We start from the raw sequence: 22,453 nt of genomic DNA, 5'->3' as shown, positions 1-22,453 counted from the left end.
AATAGTTGACTGCTGAGCCTTTGTAGAAATTCAGTGGGTGAGATTTTTGAGAAGGATTGTGATATTCTCCAAACTAATTTTATTCCCTTTAAGCTGTAGAGTAGGGTTGCTATTCAAAGTATGATCCATATACCTGGGCCCTTCTAAGAACTGCTTGTTATGGGTCTACAGCGAGAATAGTACAGAAACTGACAGTAAGCATTTAGAAAATTTTATGGCAATTTGACAGGTAAATTGATGACTACTGACTCTAACGATAAAATGTTTCCAATATTTTTATCTTACAAAAACATGGTCCACAACTAATTGAAAAATTTAAAAATAATAAATTGACCGCTCTGGCCTACATATAGTTTGAGAAGCACTGTTGCAGAGTAAAGCTGTTCACCCTCGTGTTTTACCAAACTCTGGATTCTTCTGAGGTCCAGTTCTCCAAAATGAGGCCTCGGATATTTTTCGTTCCCTCACTTCATCCATTTTATAATATATAATTATCGTAGCAACCAATAAAACCAACATAAAGACTATATCGAGGAAGCGCCTGCTGCCTCAGAGACGCCGCCAAGAAGGCGTCGAGGGTACCCCGCCAGCCCAGCGGGAAAGTAGGGCAGCCGCGCGCGCGCGCATGCGCAAACAGGAGTCCGCGACGGTGGAGGGGGCGGGGAGGGGGACTCCCCGGCTCCCAGGAGACGTTACGCTCCCGCCTCCGCCGGCTGCCGCGGCTGGAGGAGGTCGGGATGTAGTCACTTCCTCCCGGGCCCGCTCTCTGCATCCGGGTCAGCTGCGCCGTTGCCGCTACCGTTGCAGCTGTGGCCAGGATACTGGGCCCGGGTCTCCACCGCTGTCCGAGGGGAGCAGGCTCCACTCGGCGCTATCTTCTGCGACCTGGCCGTCAGCCCCACGTCGCCGGGCTGGAGGGGCGAAGAAGACGAGGGAGCCAAGGCTTCCTCCGGAGTGAGTGCTGCCCGGGAAGGTTGGACACGGCGGGTCTGGGCTGGGAACAGACCGGGGGGCGGGCATCTGAGGGGCGCTTTCCCCTGGACCACCGAAGAAAGGTAACCCAAGGGGTTATTATTTGGAGGGGGCGCTATAGAACTTGCCCGGGAGGCGCTTCCCGGATCCCCGCCCTGCTTAGGCCCCCGCCCTTGGCTCGGCTCTTGTTTTCATTTGCCATCCTCACCTCCCCCCTCCCTCCCCCACACACACCCCTTTTCCGTTTGTGGTGATTGTGCTCCGGATGGAACCTGCTCCCTTGTACGCTCTCCTGCATACCCCGGTCTGGGTGTGGTGACTGGGCCTCGTTGGTCCCCTGTTTATGACCAGCGTCCGTCCTGGTGTAGAACAAAGAAGCTTGGACTGATGTGCCTCGTACCCTTGGAGAATAAACGCGGAAGCGGCGTTTGTAATCAGGGCTTTAATAGACCTTCCTACGAGAAAAGTCGGGTTCCTGCATGGATTCAGACACAACCTTTTGTCTGAATACCTGGCAAAAATAATTTGGGTTTCCTGGGTTCATCTGATGCCACTGGAGACCTACTAGATCAACTCATGTTACATGAAAACTTTCTTTGGTTCTATTACGTTGCTTCGGAACTTCCCTTGTCTGTGTCCCGGGAGCTCTTTGAGAGCACAGTTTTTGTCGTGTTCATCTAGGCAGTCATAGTGCCTCCCTTGTAGTTGAAGTGTGTGATTGCGTTTTAGTGTTGCCTTTTTTCATCCTTATCTTTTTTTGATTAGGATCTCTGTTTCTCCTAATGTTTAATTTCTTAATGTTTTAAAACTAAACGTTCTTTCTCTGATATTTTATACTTCTGCAATTTGTAAAAGAATAATTCTTCGAAATTGCAACTTAAGTTACCCAATTTAATTACTCTGCAGACTATTATCTTGATCTTATACATCTTGTTCTTGTCATTTTACATTTTCTCTAAACTCTATTCTTAGTCTTCATAATCTCCTCTCTTACAGCCTAATATTGTTGGGCTTAAACAGGAAGTATGGCAGGTCCACTTCTGCAAACATGGAACTTGAACTACATCATCTCTAGGCATTACAGGGCCTTTGAAGCTAAGTGTAACCAAACCTGGCATCAGGACTCTATAAAGTTGCCAGTGAACTGAAGACACTGTGCTGTATTAGAAACAGTCTAGGTCTGGGAACCAGGATTTAGCATCAGTTGCTTCCTATATAAGATAAAATGAGGACAATAACGCCAGTGTTTTATGCCTCAGGAAATTGTTGGTTAGTACATAAGAGGTGATGAATGTACAAATGGTTAGTAAACCTGAAAAGCACTCGTTAGGAAAGTAGTTCTGTTCATTCCATCTGGAGTATTGCTGGTAAAAGGAGCAGTGAGGAAGACAGGCATCTAAGAAAGGAAGTGGTATATTTGGCCAGATCCCACAAACTATGGTTGACAGTGGATTGAAAGGTGTCTTATTAAGTTTACATCTTATAAAGCAGAATACTTGTATAATATAACAATTATATTCCAAAATTATAATATATGTAATCCTGCAACAAAATGTTAGAGATTAGTTAATTAGACTTTGATCATTTTAAAGGTCTCAGCACCTCCTTATTGGCAATTTAATAAATGTACCTTTTATAGGTGGCATAATTATCCTTTGCTTTATTGTCACAATTTTAAGAAAAGTCAGCACCATTGTAATTTTTCTTGAATTTTGTGTTAACATTTCTGATAGAGTACCTCATTTCATTTTTTTAATTGAGATATAATCGACATACATTATATGTTTCAGCTGTACAACATAATAAAGTATTTGTATATATTATGAAATGATATCTCTACACTTAGTTATAAAAATTTTTTGTGTGTGATGAGAACTTTTAAGACCTACTGTCTTAGCAACTTTCAAATATGTAATATAGTATTATTAACTATAATGTCCATGCTGTACATTATCTCCCCAGGACTTATTTTATAACTGAAAATTTGTACCTTTTGACCCCCTTTACTCTTTTTGTCTGCCACCTCATCCCCACCCCACACCTCTGGCAACCACTGATCTGTTCTCTTTATCTATGAGCTCAGTTTTGTTTGGTTTTTGCAGTTGTGTTTCAGATTATATACATAAGTGAGATCATACAGTATATGTCTTTCTCTATCTGACTTACATAGCATACTGCCCTCAAGGTCCATCCATGTCATTGCAAATGGCAAGATATCTTTCCTTTGTTATACCCAAATATTCCATTCATCATAAACACTTAGGTGGCTTCCATATCTTAGCAATTGTAAATAATGTTGCAATAAACATGGGAGTGCATATATCTTTTTGAGGTAATGATTCTGTTTCCATTGGATAAATACCCAGAAGTGGAATTGCTGAATCAAATAGTAGTTCAATTTTTATTTTTTAAGGAACCTCCAAACTGTTTTCCATAGTGGCTATACCAATTTACATTCTCACCAACAGTGCACAGGGGTTCCTTTTTCTCCACAGCCTGGATAACACCTGTTTTTGGGTTTTTGTTTGTTTGTTTGTTTTTCTTTTTGATAGTAGCCACTTTAACAGGTGTGAGATTACATTGTGTTGTTTCATTCTTAAAAACCTACATGACCTTGCTCTCAAGAAAGCTCATAGGATTTTTCCGGGAGTGTTTTGGTGACCTTAGTAAACGTAATAGGATGGCCTAAATTATCGTCCTGTCGTGCTATCAGTGTTGCCAACCTCATTGGAAAAAGTGAACATAAATATTTAGAATGAATCCTTTTCATTTAAATAGGGAAGTAAAAAGCTTGCATGGACATTTTCTTCTGCCAGCTATAATTGATCTCAGCATTAATGGGGTTACTAATACCTATTCAGCAGCAGTGTTAAACTGCATAATAGTAAGTTACCATTACCGTGTAAAATTATAATTCATACATTTCTAAATATGATCTTAATATTTATTTTTGCTCATATTGCTAAGCGACATGAGTAAATACCCTTCTTGGTTGAATTTACCACCACACCTCCCTTCTGAAGCTGTGTCAGGAAGAAATTGTCTCCATTGTCTCCTTGATTTTTAATCTAAGATGAGCAACTATTTTGAATTTATATCTGTGACCTCCACTGAGAACTGGCATAAGTAATAATGTACCACAACTACCACAAGTCTGTTGAGAATTCAGGTTATTCCTGTTGCATTATGTTATTTTAACAAATAGCATCTTAAGTGTTATTTCTCCATTCTGATTTATATAGTCTGTGAACAAAAAAAACGGGAAACAGTCACAGTTAGCTTTAAGTCAGCAATATCCTGATTTCCTTCAAAATAATTGTGCTTATTTTGCTCCTTTCTTGTTTGCTTCCTTTCTTACAGCTGCTGATGGTAAAGTGCTTCCAAGAACAGTACTCTTTCAATTGTTTCAACTGTTTACATCTATCTAGTGGACTTTTCTCCCTAAAGTTCATGATGAAATGGTCAAGGGTGAATCTATCTTTATTCCTGCTCCTAGGTTCTGTTTAACTAGCTTATTTAATTATCCCCAAACTAAATATCCATGTCGATACGCTGTAGTGTATTAACATCACATGATTTAGTATGATGTTAAAATTGAATGCATAGGCTAAGAGAGTTGAAGTACTTAAGCCTTCTGTGTTTGGAGGGGCTGTTTTCTAGATCAAGTGGTAAAGCAGCTAAAAAACATGGTTTGTCTTCTAGAATTTCACAGGATACATATTAAAAGCAAAGAATAATTTTACCAACAGAAATTGATAGTGTGTGTATGTGGGTTGCCCCAAATATTTTCATTACATTTTTTGAGGGGTAAAATGTAACAGGAAGCCTATTTATATAGTTTAATAAAAATAAACCTAAGAAGTTGAGCAAACCAAAAGCTTATAATTCTTGTGTCATACCTTACAATCAGATATTTAACTAGTATTTCAAACCCATTATGTGCCAGGCACTGTGCTGGGTGTTGAGAACATAACAGTAGGAATTTTCAGTCACTGCTTTTATTTTTGAAATATTAAATATATTTCTGAGTATGTGGGACATTTGAGAATGATACCTGGAACATCCTGATATCTTCCCAACACCCAGTAAAAAGGGTGAGACAAAATAATAGAAAGCTTTTCTGATTATTGAATCTAGGGAATATATTATTTCACTTTAGATTGAGTATCAAAGACTTGAGAAAACATTGGGAAGTATAGTGAATTAAAAATTTGGAAGGGACTGTCAGTTTTCAACCTTTAGCAATAGAATGCTTTTGTCTCACTTGAGCATAACTCTAGAGTAAGTATTAAGTATTTGGGCCTTTTGGCCATACTTTTTTTTTTTCCTTACTAGTTCTGTATTTTAAATAGAAAAGGTTATTTATTAATGTAGGTATTCCTTTTTTGTTTATTTTCCTCCCTAAAGGGAGGAAGAGTTGCTGTCAGGATAACCTATGGAGTGATCATTGAAAATGTATATTAACTACTGTAAAGTATAGGCTACTAGAAACAGAGGAACTGTGAAATATGTTGAGATTGTTTTAAGTGTATTTTTTATTAATTGCTCAAAACTTTCTGGCTCGCTGTTTTCCCAGAGTATTAAAAATGCCTTACTCCTATATAAAAATTAAGTGATTTTTCAAAACAAGTGTTTTGGTTGAGGAAGAGACAGCATTCACCATTTTTCTGTGCTAACAATTGGATCCTCCAGAATTTAAACCATTTGAGGTGTTTGAAACCTTTTCTTAAGCATATATAAGAATTTGAACTGGAAAGAGCCTCCCAGTCTCAGCAAAGGCATGCATATAGTTCAGCATGTGAAATCTAGCACTTTAGAAAATTTCCACTGTAATTTCATTGTTGTTGTTCTAGAATATAATGTTTCCTACACAACTTTGTGCATCTTTTGAGTATTAGAACATAGCAAATAAGACTACCATAAAACATGACCACATCTTTGTTTGAGAAGACTAGTCGAAGTGAATGTGAATGGCTTGTACCATTTGTTTTATTTGATAAGTATTTTAAAAAGTTATTCATACACAATTTTTTAAGTCAAATAGTTTAGGAAGATTTACTATGAAAAGAATCGGTCATTCTCTTCATCCCTTCATCTCTTTCTTTAATAATATATTTAAACCTCTGTTTCTTATTCCATCAACTAAACCAATATCTAGGTTGCTCACTTGGTAAAATGAGGATATTAACACTCACATTCTTCCTTGGAAAAACTAAAACTAAAATATATAGCTTAAGTTATAACGGGTAGTTGCATGAACAAAAATATTCACTAAATTAGGCTGACAGCATACTACTTGGTTCTGCTGAATCATAAGAGTATACGTGCTATTTGCTAGTGTTCAATTTCTAGAATCAACTTCTATCCAGAGGACAGAAAGTTTAATTATAAGTTTATAGTAGAGAACATATTTATTTAATTTTATTCTTTGCCCTTCCCTCTTGTTTTTACATAATTCACAATATCTAATAAATTTTAAATCACAACTTGGGACACATGTACATAGATGCAACTAAAAACAAATACGAGTATATATTACTCTGTTTTCTCGTTTTTTTTAAAGTGATAGTTAGCAATCCAATAAATTTATTTCATGACCACACCATTGAGCTTTAGCTGAATGGCTGATAAGATGAAGGTGGGAACTAAGGTATAAGATTATTACACCTTTTCAGCAGGTAAAAAATAAAGCGGAAAATAGGTTATAAATTTTTCTCTTTTCACAGGACATTGGCTCTCCGAATTATCAGGAGTTTATAGTTGACATCGAGTCTAAGCTGAGGATGGAAGGTGTAGAACTTAAGGAAGAATGGCAAGATGAAGATTTTCCAATGTAAGCGATGCTTTTAAATGAAAACAGACTTAAAATAAAACTCCAAAATTTCTTTATTGCAGTGTCACCTAATAAATGAATATAGGGCTTAATTTTCTGCTTTTATTTTTCAGAAACGCATATTAAATAAATAAGCAAGGATTTTGTAGATCATCTGGGCAGCTACTATAACACATTTGTATTTACAATTAATTATAGTGGCCCAGGGTAGGTTAATAGAAAAGAGCAAAGGCAGATCTTGGGTTTTTTTCCCTAATCTTGTTGAGAAATAATTGACATATCACTCTCAAGCTTAAGGCATACAGCATGATAGTTTGTTGGCCTTATACTTAAATGAGGTTTCTATGCCATTATGATCAGAAAACCATCCAGGGCACAGTAAGGTCTCTCAGCAATTGGAATGTAGACAGCTAGTGAGAGTATTGAGTCATTCTTTGCATAGTACATGATGATAATAGTTTTATAGAAATGTTGAACTCAGAAGAATTATAGACATCATTACCATATTTCCATTGTAAGTAACAGTTTAGCTCCATCATACATTGTATCATACATCACATTAAATTCATGTATCCAAATATTTGTTTTTTAGGTTTATAATTTTTACATTTGTTTATATTTAAAAGCAGTTACATAATTTATATCTACTTTTATGTGTTAGTTATGTAAATATGTAGTCAACTCTGACAGTCTGAAAATATTTTCTTTCAAGGTGGTTTGTAAAGTACTTAAGAAACTGCTTTATTCAGTTTTCCTTGTAATTGTTTCTATAAGCTATTTTTAATAGAGCTTTGAACTTCAGTTCGTTTTTTTTAATTTCCTGGTTGAAAAGGGTATGTCTTGGTATGTCTCTGTCTTCTAGACCTTTACCAGAAGATGATAGTATTGAAGCAGATATATTAGCTGTAACTGGACCAGAGAGCCAGCCTGGTAAGAACTTAACACTTTTAGTTTCAGTAAAATGATAGGCTTTAACTGTGCTATTTTTTAGCACAAATCTTTGTTAGGAAAAAAATATACTCAGTGTTTGTTTCATCATAAGGAGCCAAAGAATAAGTTGAATGTTGAAGAAAGCATTTTTAGAATACTTTGGAAGTTTTTTGGAAATTTAACTTTCCAAAAACAGGTCCTTGGATTTTGGAAATTTCCACACTAAAGAGGTGAGGAGATCATTTTCAGTAGTTAAGAGGTGACTATAAGGTCTGCCTCTGTTATTTAAAAAGGCATATCCTTGCTGGGATATGTCATCTTGCCTTGATATAGAAGCAATAGTGATCAAAGTCGGAAGTTGTAAATTAGTGCTTTGGGCTTGTGTTTAGTTAATGTTATTTTTCCTAAGGATGAAGTAGATATTTAAGCATTCCTTCTAATATATCCTTCACTTTGTTGATTCATTCCAGGCTCACCGGAAGTTAATGGAAATAAAGTAAGAAAGAAACTAATGGCTCCAGACATTAGCCTGACCCTGGACCCTAGTGATGGCTCTGTGTTGTCAGATGATTTGGATGAAAGTGGGGAGATTGACCTAGATGGCTTAGACACACCGTCAGAGAACAGTAATGAATTTGAATGGGAAGGTAAATGTTTCATTGTTTTTATCTGACCTTTATTAATGTTTGTCTTTGGATACATACATGTTTTTATAATGGCATTCTCATATTAGGATAATTGGAAAAACTTAAAACTTGATCATGAAACCAACTAAAATCAATGATTAAGGGGTTTTGTTGAAATATGTTATTCTTTAAAGTTCATTTTTTTCCTAAGATACAAAATTTTGCTAACCCTGACTATTCCCATAGCTTTTGAACTGTTTATGACAGATTACACAGGTTTTATTTTTTTTCTTAATTGTCCAATGTTGCAAAGTTATGTTTTTTCATGGTTGCTCCCAAAATATCGCTTGATAATTATGGCATATTCTAATAGTTGATCAGCTAAGAAAAAAATCTTTGAAGAAACATATAATTTAGGGAATGTGCTGAAAGTAGTTAAGGGTTTGCAGAAAGGGAATTCCAAAGGGAGTTTTCTCAGGGTAATTTTTTAAATGGATTTTCCTAATAGTGCTGCACTTTGTAAACAACTGACATGAATTAATGTATACTCTTAGCTCCCAAACCTTATATTCCTTATTCATTATTTGGAATTCAAAGGATTGGCGTGTGTTTTGCTTTGCGTGCTTTCTTTAATTAGATAATTGTCTACAGTATCTTTGTGTAGTTAATATATATGTAGTCCATCTTTAAAATGATTTTTACTTTAAAGCAGTATTTAAGCACTAGGTATTTTATCTGCAGTAAAGAGTAAGATCCTTGATAATGCCGTATCTTTTATTCCTTTTTCCTTCCCTGTTTTACTGGTTCAATGAGCAGTCCAGTAATAAGCAGTATTTTATAAAGATACTGAAATAGTTTTCTGCCTATGTGTTTTGTCTCTTCTTTCTTTAATGCTGCTGTAGTCATTTCCTGGAAGGATATTTTCCGTTAACAGCTTTATCTTGGAAACAAACAACTAACATGCAGTAGGTTCCCCTCCCCCCATCTTTTGGTAAGGACTACAATACTAAAATTTTGAAAATCATTACATCATTAAAAATCAGCTAAAATGCAATCTGGAAATATAAATTACACCTAATCATTGGTGCTTATGCTTTGGCTAATATCAATTTAAAATATACTTTTGCATGTATACTTCAGAATATTATCAATAAATTTTCGCTTTATAAAACTGATCAAATGTGAAATAATCATTGATTAGTTAACCACGTTCTATCTGGTTTTATAATGTTTGGAGAATATTTATGTGCTCAACGACAAAAAGGTGGCTCCCAGATAATTACTTTAAATAATTATAGTGTTGATAGCTGTCAAGGACAGTGTTGTTATAAACAGGATCTGAAAAGGCATTGCAGGGCCAGTGCACTAAGATTTTGATGCATATATGAATTATCTTTTCTGAATTCGTGGATATACATTACACTGTAATTAGGTGTTTTCTGAATTAGGCAATTCAAAAAGTTAAAGAACCATGATTTCCAAAAGCATAAAATGGCCTCATCAAAAGCAAGCCTTTTCCTTTATTGTGGAAGAAATACTTAAAATTCCACAGAAGCTATAATGAAAACTTCTCTGAACATTCTAATTAGATAGTAAAGTGGTTAACATGTAATTTGATTTTTATGGTATAAATAACAATTTGGGATTCAAAAACCTTTTATTTTGACAGATGATCTTCCAAAACCCAAAACTACTGAAGTTATTAGGAAAGGCTCAATTACTGAATACACAGCAGCAGAGGAAAAAGAAGATGGGCGGCGCTGGCGTATGTTCAGAATTGGAGAGCAAGACCACAGGGTTGATATGAAGGCCATTGAACCCTATAAAAAAGTTATCAGCCATGGAGGTAAGAGTTGCCAAAGAGGATTCAGATTTTTTAAAGCAATATCGGAAACCTAAATGCTTAAAGAAACTCTCCCTTGACGTTACATAATTTAAAGCATAATAAACATTTATCATGTCATTTTACAAACATAACACGTTTGAGGTAAAAGGATAAAACCAACATTTATAAATCGTTAATACATGCATACGGTAAGTTCAAAAAGTGTAAATGTGCATAAGAAAATGTCCCTCTCCCACCCCATTCCTAGATCTCTCTCAAAACTCGGACTTTACTTTCTACGCTTTTATCCATTGATAATTTATATACAGTGAAATGCTCTAACCCTTTTTTTTTTTTTGTAACATTTGCAGTTTTTTTCCAGCTTCATTGAGGTATATTTGACATATAACATTGTATTATAAATTTCAGGTGTACAACCTGATACACATATATTGCAAAGTGATTATCACCATACCCTTAGCTAACACCTGCATCAGGTCACATAATTACCATTTCTTTTTTGTGGTGAGAACATTTAAAATCTACTCTCTTAGGAAATCTCAAGTATTTAATACAGTATTATTATAATCACTATACTGTACATTAGATCCCCAGAATTTGTTCATCTTTTAACTGAAAGTTTGTATTCTTTGACCAACATTTCCCCTTTTCCCTCAGCTCCTAGTCACCACTGTTCTGGTCTCTGTGTATGAGATTTTGATTTTTTTAGGTCTGACAAATACCCATATAACCATACATACCTACACCCATAGACATACAGAAAATTTTCATTGCCCCAGAAAATTCTCTAATACTCCTTCCCAACAGTTACCTCCTCTCCAATAATCACTATTCTAATGTCTACCCCTATGATTAGTTTTGCTTGATCTAGAACTTTATGTACCTGGACTCATATAGTGTACACTTGTTGGTCTGCTTTTGCTCAGTCTGAATTTTTTGAGAGATTCATCCATGTTGTTGCATGCATCTGTAGTCCATTCCTTTTTATTGCTAAGTGGTATTTGATTGCGTGGGTAAATCACAGTTTGCTTATTCAATCTTTTGATGGACATTTTAGTTGTTTCTGGTTTGAGCTATTAGGATTAAAACTGCCATGAATATTCTTGGACAGTCGTTAATGGATATAAGTAAAAGCTGGCTTTTTAAACTATGATTCTTAATTTGCTTAAAACCCAGAACGTATCATTCATCTTTACCACAAAGTAGAGAATTAGTTCATTCCACATTTTTATGCAGTACCTACTTTGTATATTTGGGGGATATATAAAAATAGAAGGCTTTATGCCTTAAGAAATTTACAAATCAAGTAGGTAAAGCTATGAAGTACAATTATAACTTCTATCAGTCTGACGGTGCTTTCTATAGAAGTATACCTAGGCATTGTGTAAATAGCACTAGAATTGAATTATAGTAGTAATCAAAATACAACTCACTCTGTAGAGCATGTCATTTTATCTGAAATCTTCGTAATGCAGGACATAGGTCCAGCAGATGGTTTTTTCACATAGAGTCATTTCTACTTAATTTATTCTCTGCCAAATACAGTCCCCTGCTTGTTTCTGTAGTCTTCATTCATCTGAAAGCAAATCACTTGAATATTTGTAGTTATATTATTCTGCCTAATTTAATCTTATTCAGATGAAAAAAAAAAAAGATAATTTGGATCAGGAAGTCCACAGACAGATTAATTCAGCAGGTTCATAGGAAGCAAGTTGTGAGATGTACCTCATGATTTCAACATAATATTTTTCAGAAATGATTCTTTTCTTTTCTTATGGAAAAATAATTAGAGCATTTTATCCTGTTGAATTATCATGATATGTTTTGTGACTAAAGGATTAATAAAAAGGGTAATGAAGGTTCTAATATACTTCAAATATCCAAACCTTTTCAGTGCATGTTTGTAAATAATAGAAATGAAATTTAAAGCTAAAATATTTGTTATTGAACACAATCTCTAATACCTAGAGCTTGTAATTGAAACATACACATTTTAGCACTGGTTTTCTTCACTTAGAATTATGTCAGAGGTGTGATTTTTTTCTTGAGTATTAATACCCTAAAATCTACAAAATAGGTATTGTCGAATGTAAAACTACTTTTTAAAAAGCACCCACTTTAAAATTCAAGTTGCATAAAAATGTTTTATTGCAGATATTATGTTGTGTCTGCTTGGATTATATCACTGTATTTGTCTACTTGCTAAAATAAGTCTGCATTTCTGATTATGCTGGTTTAAATGGGTTTCTAGTTTTCATACCCACCTTTTCTTCTTCAAATTTCTTTGTTCTCTTTTTGAGAAGAGTGTATTTAAAGATCTAAAAAAAAAAAAATAACTTTTTGATCCAGAAATTTGTGGAAAGTAAACCACTATACTCTATCAGCCATTCAGATGTCCTCTGAAAAACCTTCAGAGTAAAGTCATGCTGGTGACTTTATCTTTGGTTTCTTTTTCAGGATATTATGGAGATGGATTAAATGCCATTGTTGTGTTTGCTGTCTGTTTTATGCCTGAAAGTGGTCAACCTAACTATAGATACCTGATGGACAATCTCTTTAAGTAAGTGTGTGTTCAGAAAAAAGGTTTGGATAGAATTCTGAGTTAATTGGGTGTCCAATTTAAGTAAGTGAACTTTAGCTGGGTAAAAATTATAAATATCACAGTTCTGATTCTTACTAAGTACTTATTTTGGTATTATGAAACTATTTGTTCTCCAGCTTGACAGAAAAAAATGTTATTTTAAAACTGGAATGGGCATTTTACATTATCTGTTCCAACTTCTTTATTTTACATTCAAGGACACTTTAAGTATAAAGAAGTGATTTTCATCCCCAAATCATACAACTAAATTACCTTTACCACCAAGAAGGCAAATGTAACTAAGCTGACTCAGTTCTGTTGTATTTTCACAGAGTCAAGTTAGTGCAGTTTTTTAAAACTTTATTGGGGAAAATTTCACACATATCCAAAGGTAGAGAGGTGTGTATTGAATCTTTGTATACTAATCATCCACTTCCACAATTATCAATTTATATTTCATTCCTACAATTTATATTCCACTGTAATTTTAAAGCAAATCCCAGACATTATATCATTTCATCTATAACCATTTCAATATGTATTTCTAAGAGATAAGAACTCAGTTTCCTCAATATACATAATTAATTTTAAAAATAAATAAAACATAACCCTTTTTAAAGTGGTCATTATACCAACTAATGCTGTGTCAAAATTTTAATTGTTTTTGCTATTGTTGAAGGGAGAGAAAGAAACTGTATAATTTGGATAACCTAGTTTTGTCCTGCAAATCTATATTTAAGGCTTAAGTTTAATTTTTTTTTACAGGTATGTTATTGGCACTTTGGAGCTTTTAGTAGCAGAAAACTACATGATAGTTTATTTAAATGGTGCAACAACTCGAAGAAAAATGCCCAGTCTGGGATGGCTCAGGAAATGCTACCAGCAAATTGATCGAAGGTACTGTAAATACAAGTTGAAAGCTAAACTGAATAATTTTTATAATGGCCTTATTAGATTAAATTTTATTTTCTGTTGCCACATAAAGGCACCTGGTGTACACTTCCTAGATCACATTTATTATTTTTATTGCAAGTTTCTATTTTTTGAGATAATATTTTAGAATGTTATGAAAGAAATTAGTAATTTTGATGTTTTTTAAAGAATAACTTGAATTCCTTAAAACATACATAGTAGCTCTTTATTTCTCCTTATTTTTACCACATTGAACGTTTTCCTATAATTTACATTTTGAGAAAGGATAGAGAACTTAGTACATTTCTATTTTATTACATTCTGAGTTTTGCTTAATTTTTAGTGTTAGCACATTTTATGTTATGGACTTGTTTAACTGTAATCTTTCTTTGGAATGAGTTCTTGAAGTATATTCTCCTTTGAGTTAGTCACCCTTGCTAATGAAGGAGCTTTGATCCTCCAATTGGTTTGACTTGACCGCAGCTAATTCAGACTACTTTAATCAACTCAGACTTATTAATAGGTTTCTCTTCATACCTCACCATGATGATGGCTAGTTCTTGTGATTAAAAAAAAAAAAATCCTTAATGAGTACTTTATTTAAGTGTGAAATTACGTGTGTTAAAAACAGTTTTTATTTGGTCATTTTAAGTTATCTAGAATAATGCCTTCAGTTTTTAATAAAAGTGTTAGACATTATAAAAATACAAGATCTGATTCATGCTGCCTGTTCCTGTGGTGGTCTCTACTTCTACCTTCGCACAGCGCCTTTCATGGTGTTGAAGATATTAGTACCAGTTTGCCCTCACTCCTGAAAAACGAAAATAGTTTACTTCTCTATGCAGTATTGGTCCTTACCATTGGTTGACAGTGCTGAAGACAAGTGAATATATGCTAGTAGACATTTAACAACAGGATACACATAGATTTAGACAAATGAAGTAAAGTTTATTTTATAGCAGTAAGAATGACCATCACAATTCAAGTGCCAATAGCATACCTATAAAAAGCATTTTCATGTCTTTAAGGGAATATCACATTGCACATGCAAATGGGAACTCTTGGATGAGGGATTTCAATTAATTTTGTACATAAACATCCACATACTTATTTAATGTCTTAACTTCTAGCATTAGAATTTGTAGAGCTTTTTAACTTTTTCTTTTATTTCAGGTTACGGAAAAACCTAAAATCTCTAATCATCGTACATCCATCTTGGTTTATCAGAACTCTTCTGGCTGTTACAAGACCATTTATTAGGTAATTTTCTGAGGGCATTGACTTTTTAAAGAAGCAAAAATACCAACTCCCTATATGAATTTCTTTTCAGTTCTGTTGGTCAGAAATATTGAGTTAATGATTTTTATTTTTTTTCATAGCTCAAAATTCAGCCAAAAAATTAGATACGTCTTTAATTTGGCAGAACTAGCGGAACTTGTCCCCATGGAATATGTTGGCATACCAGAATGCATAAAACAGTATGTTTTTTTTTATTTCTTTAATTGTATTGGATCTTATATGTTGATGTGCAAGAGGTAAATATTTTTCAATACTCATTTTTTCTCATTTCGTATGTTTTAAATATTTCGTAACTTCTCTTATTTTTGTAACAAAGAAAAAGGGGAAGAAGCCATTTTCCAACACCTTCCCCTTAAGTCACCATTTTCTTCAGGATATCAGTTAAAGAAGTAAGAAGAATTTTTTCTGTTTGTGATTCATTTATATTTGTAAAGACTTGTTACGCTCTAAGAGATGTACTGACCTGATTTTGGTTAGTACTACAGAATATTCTCCAGACTTGAGCATGTTGCTCTCCTAATTTGAGTAAGCTCATGATGATGTTGAATAATCATATTACTAGAGAAATAAAATGGCATTTATATCATCATAACCTTAATACTTTCCAGTGGTGGGAATTTATTCTGTTTACAAAATTCACTTACATCCATCTAATTTTTAAAAGAACTTGGTGGAGGCTGTTAACATAAATACTTGAGTATCACAGTGTTATAATGTAGAACAAAGTCTCTTTGGTCTATTAGTTAATCTGACGTTTTAGTCTGTTTGATGTTCAAAGCCAGATTTCTTAAGTCAAGTTTAACTTTCTACATTAGTGTATTAAATAATTTTTGTTTTGCCTGCAAACTTATATGCATTTCAGTGCCTTTTTTTAAAGTTTTTGTTCATCTTCATAACATGTATATTTACTGAAATAACTCTTCCCTACCAAGGTATGAAGAAGAAAAGTTAAAAAAGAAACAGAAAAGGTATATGCACACCTTGACTGGGTTGCATTTTAGACTAGTCCATATGCATTGCACAGACTAACTCTTCCTTATTGGTTGGTTAGCTTGTAGACAAAGATAACAGCATTTGTAAATATAAATATGCCCCAGAATTCAAATACAGAGTGAATTCAAAGTTCCTGGTGCTGAACATGGCTTGGATTCACTTTGTTTTAACACTATGTATAATGCCAATTAGGAATTAAAGGCCACAGCCCATCTTCCCTCCTTTTTGGTATAAATACCGATGGTAAAACCAGAGAAATTACTAAGAATACTATTTGAAAAACCAATTACTTTGAAGACTTTATCTCTTTCACTGTACTTTTTTAAATCTGTAATTTGGTCTTTCGAAATATTTGAGTGCTTTTTTAAGAAATCAATTTATTTCTCTGGGGTTGATGATTATATTTGCAATGCATGTATTCTTTGGCTAACCAATATTGATTTCCTTGTATGCTTAAATGGCCTGCTAACCAGTCAAATTCTACATGTGATAAAATACTTGAAAGTTTTAATGTGCCATTTAATAGTTAAACACTCTGCTTTCCATCTTAAATTTAATTTTGAGTACTTCTGCTTTGAGCATAACAAACTATTATCTTTTAATACCTTGGCATAGAAGATGAAAGACTAGGGTATAAAACAGTTACATTTTATATAGTAATTTTAAAAAGTGTAGGATCTGGATCTAAATTGTTAATGGACTTTTAAAATATTGACAATTAGCAATACAGTTTAATACAATCTTAAGAGTTAAAGTGAGAGATTTATATGTAGTTATCATTTTGACCATTCTAAGGAACCAGTTCTAAGTAACTGGAACTGGAATAGTCTTAACTTTGGACATATTTTAGCTCTGTTGATAAGCAGGAATTCAGTTGATCATGTGATCGAATCATAGCTTACATTTTTATATGACACTTTACAGTTTAACAAACAATTTTAACATAGAGATATGGACAGTGACTTTAGATCTTGCTAATTTCTCATTCCTTTCTAGGCATTGGTGTGCATTTGCCAGACAAGTGGCTGAAATTTAAAATATCTGTAATTGTAGAACATTTTGAAGCCCCTACTTCATGGATTTCAAAATGAATTGCATTTATTTATGAAATCTGCTACATTGAGCCTTTTTACTAAGTTCTTAGTATTTAATTACCTGTTAAGTAATTTAATAAGTAATTTAGTAGGACTGTACTTTTTTATTGAAATATATTGTTTGCAACCCACCACTACTATTTTATCTTTCTTTTTCTTTTTTTTTTTCTTTTTGTTTAACCCTAAGTAGAACCATTACATTTATCTTCTAGGCACGTCTTACTTTTTCTACAAAGTTTCTTTAGTCTTAAAAAAATAATTATAAATTTTTGTCAGCTTGAAAATGATAACATTCAAGTTTTGAAAATAGTGGGGCACATTTTTAAAACCAAAAATTAACAAAGGCTATGTGTAGGGGAATTTAAGGTGAAATCTCTATCAGTACTGGTGATAAGATAAAAAAACAGAGTGTCGAATGAAGTGCAGTGATGCATCACGTAACCACAGGGATGTGTTCTGAGATACGTGTCGTTAGGTGATTTCTTGGTTGCACAAACATCTTAAGAGTGCACTTACACAAACCTAGATGGTATAGCCTAGCCTGTATGGTATAGCCTGTTGATCCTAGGCTACAAACCTATACAGCACATAACTACTGAATATTGTAGGCAATTATAACACAATGGTAAATGTTTAAACAATATCTAAACATAGAAAAGGTACTGTAAAAATACAGTTTATAAAAGATTTTTAAATGGTACACTTGTATAGGGCACTTACTATGAATGGAGTTTGCAGGACTGGAATTTGCTCTGGGTGAGTTAGTGGTGAGTGAATGCTAAGGACCAGGACATTACTATACCGTACTGTGTTGTGCTGTGATGTTACAACGTCACTAGGCAATGGGAATTTTTAGCTCCATTATAATATGGGACCATCACCATATATGCAGTTTGTCATTGATTGAAATGTCATTATGTGCATATAATTATCATGACATTTTAATATTTCACTTAACAAAATCATTTTTGAGAGAATTATTTTTCCTGCCACTCTCATCACTTAGATCCCTGCCTAGCTATGTTACAATTCAACATTTCTTTCTGCTGTAATTTTAACTTTTAATAAAGTGTATATGCATTTGTATGTAAGTGTTTTATAATCTTTAAAGAAACCACAGTCACATTTCTTGCCAGTGTCCTCTTGACTTTAAAAATTATTTTTTCTGGTTGGGGAAGTGTTTGGTAACCTTTATACTATGTCTGCTTCTTTGCAAAGCTTTGTTTTTAACCGAATAATATTCTATGCTAAAAGTAATCATTATTTTTAGAAAGAAAATTGTTCAGTTGCTGGTGTTTTATTATCTATATTGTTTTTCATTAAACAGAGTTGACCAAGAGCTTAATGGAAAACAAGATGAACCAAAAAGTGAACAGTAAGTTTGGCATCTAGTCCAAACAAGATTGAAGAATGTGCTGATGAAGCAATGCTCTTTTTTGCATTTATAATGCATTTATTGGCCCTGATTTTTATGTAACCTGTTACAAAATTGACTTGACTTTTTCTTAATGGACTTTTGTATAAGATACTGTTCACTGCTGTATTGGTTTGAAAATCTCTTGAATTTAGCTATTAACTAGCCAATTGTAATCATTTTATATTTGATATTGCTAAAAGCAAAGAACCACACTTTATATAAAGCAGTTTTTGCATATGTTTATTGAATGATGCGTCTTCTTCAGTAAAATATTTATATGCCTAAATGGTAAAGGAGAGAGATAATATATATTTTTATGTTTTGAGCAATATTTTTTAATGTATACCTATCTTGTGGAAAAATATGCAAGTAAATAAGACCATGATTTTATAAAGTGCATGTTAGAATTTTTGCATTTTGTATATGGTTAACTACATTTCCTGGGTAACTTAAAAAATAAAGTGGCTCATAAGGTGAGGGACAGTTAAACTGGTTGTCATGAATACCCAAAGTTCATGTACTTAATCTAAGTAGATTAGTACCATCCTAAGCATTTTTTTTTTATCACTTAACGTATATTGTTACTTAATTCAGAAGCACAAGTACAAGTGCATTGCACACTTTTCCCTTTTTAAACTTACAGATAAGTCAGAAAAGTCATTTTTAAAACTAGAGAATATAAGAGGGTAAGAATTAGGGTTTGTATATATATGTATATATGAGACATTTTGTCTCCTGGCCAAAAGTCAGAACTTTATAAAAATCTTAGGTTTGTTCACTAATGTGAAATAAGCTGTGTCCAGGGTATCACTCTCCTGAATTTTTGTATGAGTGCAGTGTAGTCAGAGAATGTGATGAGTTATTATTCACTGTCAATAGTTTTCTCTGGAAAACAGGAGCTGCTTTTTTTAATTGCTCTTATTGTGAGCACTTTACCAAAATACTGCCATATCAGTTATTTCAACTTGATAGGTGTTTGACCTAGTCAACTATGGTGTGTTTTCACATTTTCTGTTGAATCATATTGACAGTACTGTAAATTATAAGTCTTGGAGCATCATTATTACACTGTTCTGGATGACACATTTGATATAAGCATATAAACTCTTTGTTTAATTTGGTAAATACCTTGACTCTACATTGAAATAAATTGTACTTATGCCCCCAAAGAGAACTTAATTTACCCACAAAACCATCCTAAAACAGCAGATCAGTCTAATACTGTGTCATGTACTCGTGTGATTCATACATCTGGTAAAATTAGTACCTTCCTAATTTGAGGATCAGACCATACTCCCGCCCTTCCTATAAGGTAATTTACAAAAGTGTCCTAGAGTAGCATAGTTGAAGTGAATAAGAGCTAAGCTTTTAAGATTTATTTTATCCTAAACTGAACATACATGTTTTAACCATTGCCATTTTTAGTACAAAGCTTCTATCATGAAAGAATTTTCCTTTATTTTTTGTCCTCTTCAGTCATAAACTTGGCATACTAACTTAAGTCCAATTATGGGAGGTGATGGAGGGTTCCCAGGTTGAGACTTTCTCTGCACCCTTGGATCCAGCAGCTGTAGGCAGATCCTGAACTAAAATCATAGTGAATAAAGTCAAAACCATTACTGCTTAAATGTTAGAAACACTTTGTACTGAACAAGCAAACTAACAGTAACTTAGACATTCCTTCTAATTTAACCAGATGAAGATTATGAATTAAAGAATCGTTGAATTTAATTATGATTAGAGTCTATATTTGTAGAGCACTTTGAGTAGTCTTTTATCTATAAGTCTTCATCTCCCTCAAAATAGGCTGAGCTTTTTAATCGTGGTTTTCTTTGTTTCTTTAAACACTTTATTGGGTTTATCGACCTTTCCTTTTGCAAGCATTGTTCCCAACTACAGAGACAACTTGTTACAAAAGTGGCGTGTTCTCTTAAATATTTTTTTTAAAGTAGAAGTAGCGTATATTCTATTAAAACATTAAAATTCAGATGAAATAGTAATAACACTTGGGATATAACGAAAGGATGTGCTGCAAATCACTAGCTTCAAAGGATAACCTGCTCTAACCTACACCTTAATGGAATCTGGTATAGGGATTTGCCCCATAATAAATGTTTCATAATTATAGGACTTAAGATCATAACTAGTAGATTAGAGGGAAAACATTTATTGAAGTTTGTTATTTGTAATTTGTACTGTTGTAACATTTTCCCCATACCATTCAGTTTTAATTTTCCACTACTGATTGAGGTGAAAGTACTTATAATTGTATTTTATCTTTCTGCTGAGGTCATAGATCCAACTTAACTGATTTAATTTGATGCATCTTTCATTTTTTGTTTATTCTACTTGGGCTCTGAGTGCCTCTTTTTAGTCAGAAGTTTCTCATTTAAAGTAATTTAAAGTAATTTGATTGTATTCTGCTTGGTCATATTCCTAAAACACACCAAGGAAAGATGCTATATTGACCTCACAGTTTAAACTATTAATAAACATGATTAGTAAATATGATTGGGTAATAAATATGATTCTAAGTAGAACCTAGCAAGTAGTTGGAAAGGAAGTAAGAGAAAAAATTATAAAAGGGTAAAGAATTAGCAGTTACCTAAGACCCCAGTGAATGTGTCCCTGTTAAGGGGAGTACTGTGTATGGCAGACTTTGGTACTATTTCTCGTATTTAGCAGGAAAACCTGCAGGCTACGCACAGAATATGTGAATAAGGAGACTACATAATGAAGCGGGGAAAGGGTGATAATACCTAGAATGAGAATTTCTAATTTCCTCTGCTTTGTCACTTCATATAGAAGCAAGTTGGAACAGAGAGGGTCAGCATTTACAGTACTCAGATTAACATTTAGGACTAGGTTATTTTGTAGTCTTCCAAAATGGACATCACTATTTAGTAACTGCATTGAACACTGAAATTTACTGATTGACAAGTATAGGTAGAATTTCTTCAACTGCTATTCCAGAGTTTAACAAGGTAAGGGATCTGATTTTTGGTAGAGACTTTGTAAATGAGTGTATATATCAATACTATTTTGCTGTTCTTATGTGCGTGCTCAGGGAATTTGAAAGTGATTTGATGTAGGAATTGGCTATTTAGATTTCAGTTGATAGATAAATTAGCATTAGGATATATCAGGCAAAACAGGCTAGTTTCCTGATAAAATTCGTTAGGTTGTATATAAGGTTACAGTAGCTTATCCTTCCTTTTCCCGTGTTATATGTGGAAAATTGCTAACAGCGCTCAATCAGAAGGGACTTAGGGAATAGGCTGAAAATTGAGATTGCTATCCCATTCTCATTGTTTTCATGCCCATATTTTTCCCATCATATAGTTTTTTGAGAAATGGATCACAAATATCAAAGGGATGGGATAGGTAGAGGAATTAATGTGCTTAAGTTAAACCAACTATTCTGTTAGAATTTTTCTTGTCATAGGGAATAGGAATTGTGTAATTTGAGTTGCTAGTAGAGAGTCAAGAATTTAGACTTACATAGGAAGGTCAGCTGGTTAGGGAACTGGGAGTTTATTTATGTTCTCAAGTACAGAGGAATTACCTAGGGAGCTTTTCACTCCTCTTCCCGTCCCAAGATTTGGAATGTATGAGAGTCAAATTGATGGTGAGTCCTTGTAATGTAACTTTCCTTTAAAGTTCCAAATGGTAATTGAATATAAAGTAATGTGTTGAACAGTAAAGAGTGACACTAAAATGTGACACTGAATGGAACTGTTACTTCATTGGAACTGTATGTGATAGAACTACTTAATTTCTTATGTTTTAAGAACTAAAAAGGCCATGAAAAGTTCACATAAAGCACTTAATAACAAAGTAGATACCAAGTGAAAAGCAAGGGTTTAATGCTTTCAAAATAATAGAGAATTATATTAAGGTGTTTTCTTCAGAAAGCTGTTTGATTCTAAAACATTCTACAAAAGGTTTAA

At 33.6% G+C, this 22,453-nt stretch overlaps 1 protein-coding gene across 5 annotated transcripts; it reads left to right on the top strand.

Annotated features, from left to right (window-relative positions):
- Positions 1-741: 741 nt before the first annotated feature.
- On the top strand, positions 742-19,672 carry BNIP2 (BCL2 interacting protein 2). 5 transcript variants are annotated; one of them, XM_016126904.2, is made up of 11 exons: positions 744-954; positions 6,699-6,805; positions 7,668-7,735; positions 8,206-8,382; positions 10,031-10,207; positions 12,665-12,767; positions 13,554-13,685; positions 14,874-14,960; positions 15,080-15,178; positions 15,932-15,967; positions 18,414-19,672. In XM_016126904.2, exons 2-11 carry the CDS (start codon positions 6,756-6,758, stop codon positions 18,463-18,465), a joined length of 981 nt encoding a protein of 326 aa, XP_015982390.1. In that variant the 5' UTR covers positions 744-954; positions 6,699-6,755; the 3' UTR covers positions 18,466-19,672. The 5 variants fall into 5 exon arrangements, with proteins under 5 accessions (XP_015982389.1, XP_015982387.1, XP_015982390.1 ...); XM_016126903.2 differs by lacking the exon at positions 18,414-19,672 and having other exon boundaries at positions 742-973; positions 15,932-18,172; XM_016126901.2 differs by lacking the exon at positions 18,414-19,672 and having other exon boundaries at positions 743-954; positions 15,932-18,172.
- Positions 19,673-22,453: the final 2,781 nt, after the last annotated feature.

Source organism: Rousettus aegyptiacus, unplaced genomic scaffold, assembly GCF_014176215.1.
Source record: "Rousettus aegyptiacus isolate mRouAeg1 unplaced genomic scaffold, mRouAeg1.p scaffold_m13_p_3, whole genome shotgun sequence".
In the NCBI taxonomy this organism is placed as follows: Eukaryota; Metazoa; Chordata; class Mammalia; order Chiroptera; family Pteropodidae; genus Rousettus; species Rousettus aegyptiacus.
This window is presented reverse-complemented; position numbering and strand designations above follow the sequence as displayed.

Coding starts and splice junctions, on each gene's coding strand:
- BNIP2 (XM_016126903.2), top strand. CDS start 6,756: ATGGAAGGTGTAGAACTTAAGGAAGAATGGCAAGATGAAGATTTTCCA. Junction 12,768..13,553: donor CTGATGGACAATCTCTTTAA/GTAAGTGTGTGT, acceptor TTTTTTTTACAG/GTATGTTATTGGCACTTTGG. Junction 15,179..15,931: donor ATACCAGAATGCATAAAACA/GTATGTTTTTTT, acceptor TTCCCTACCAAG/GTATGAAGAAGAAAAGTTAA.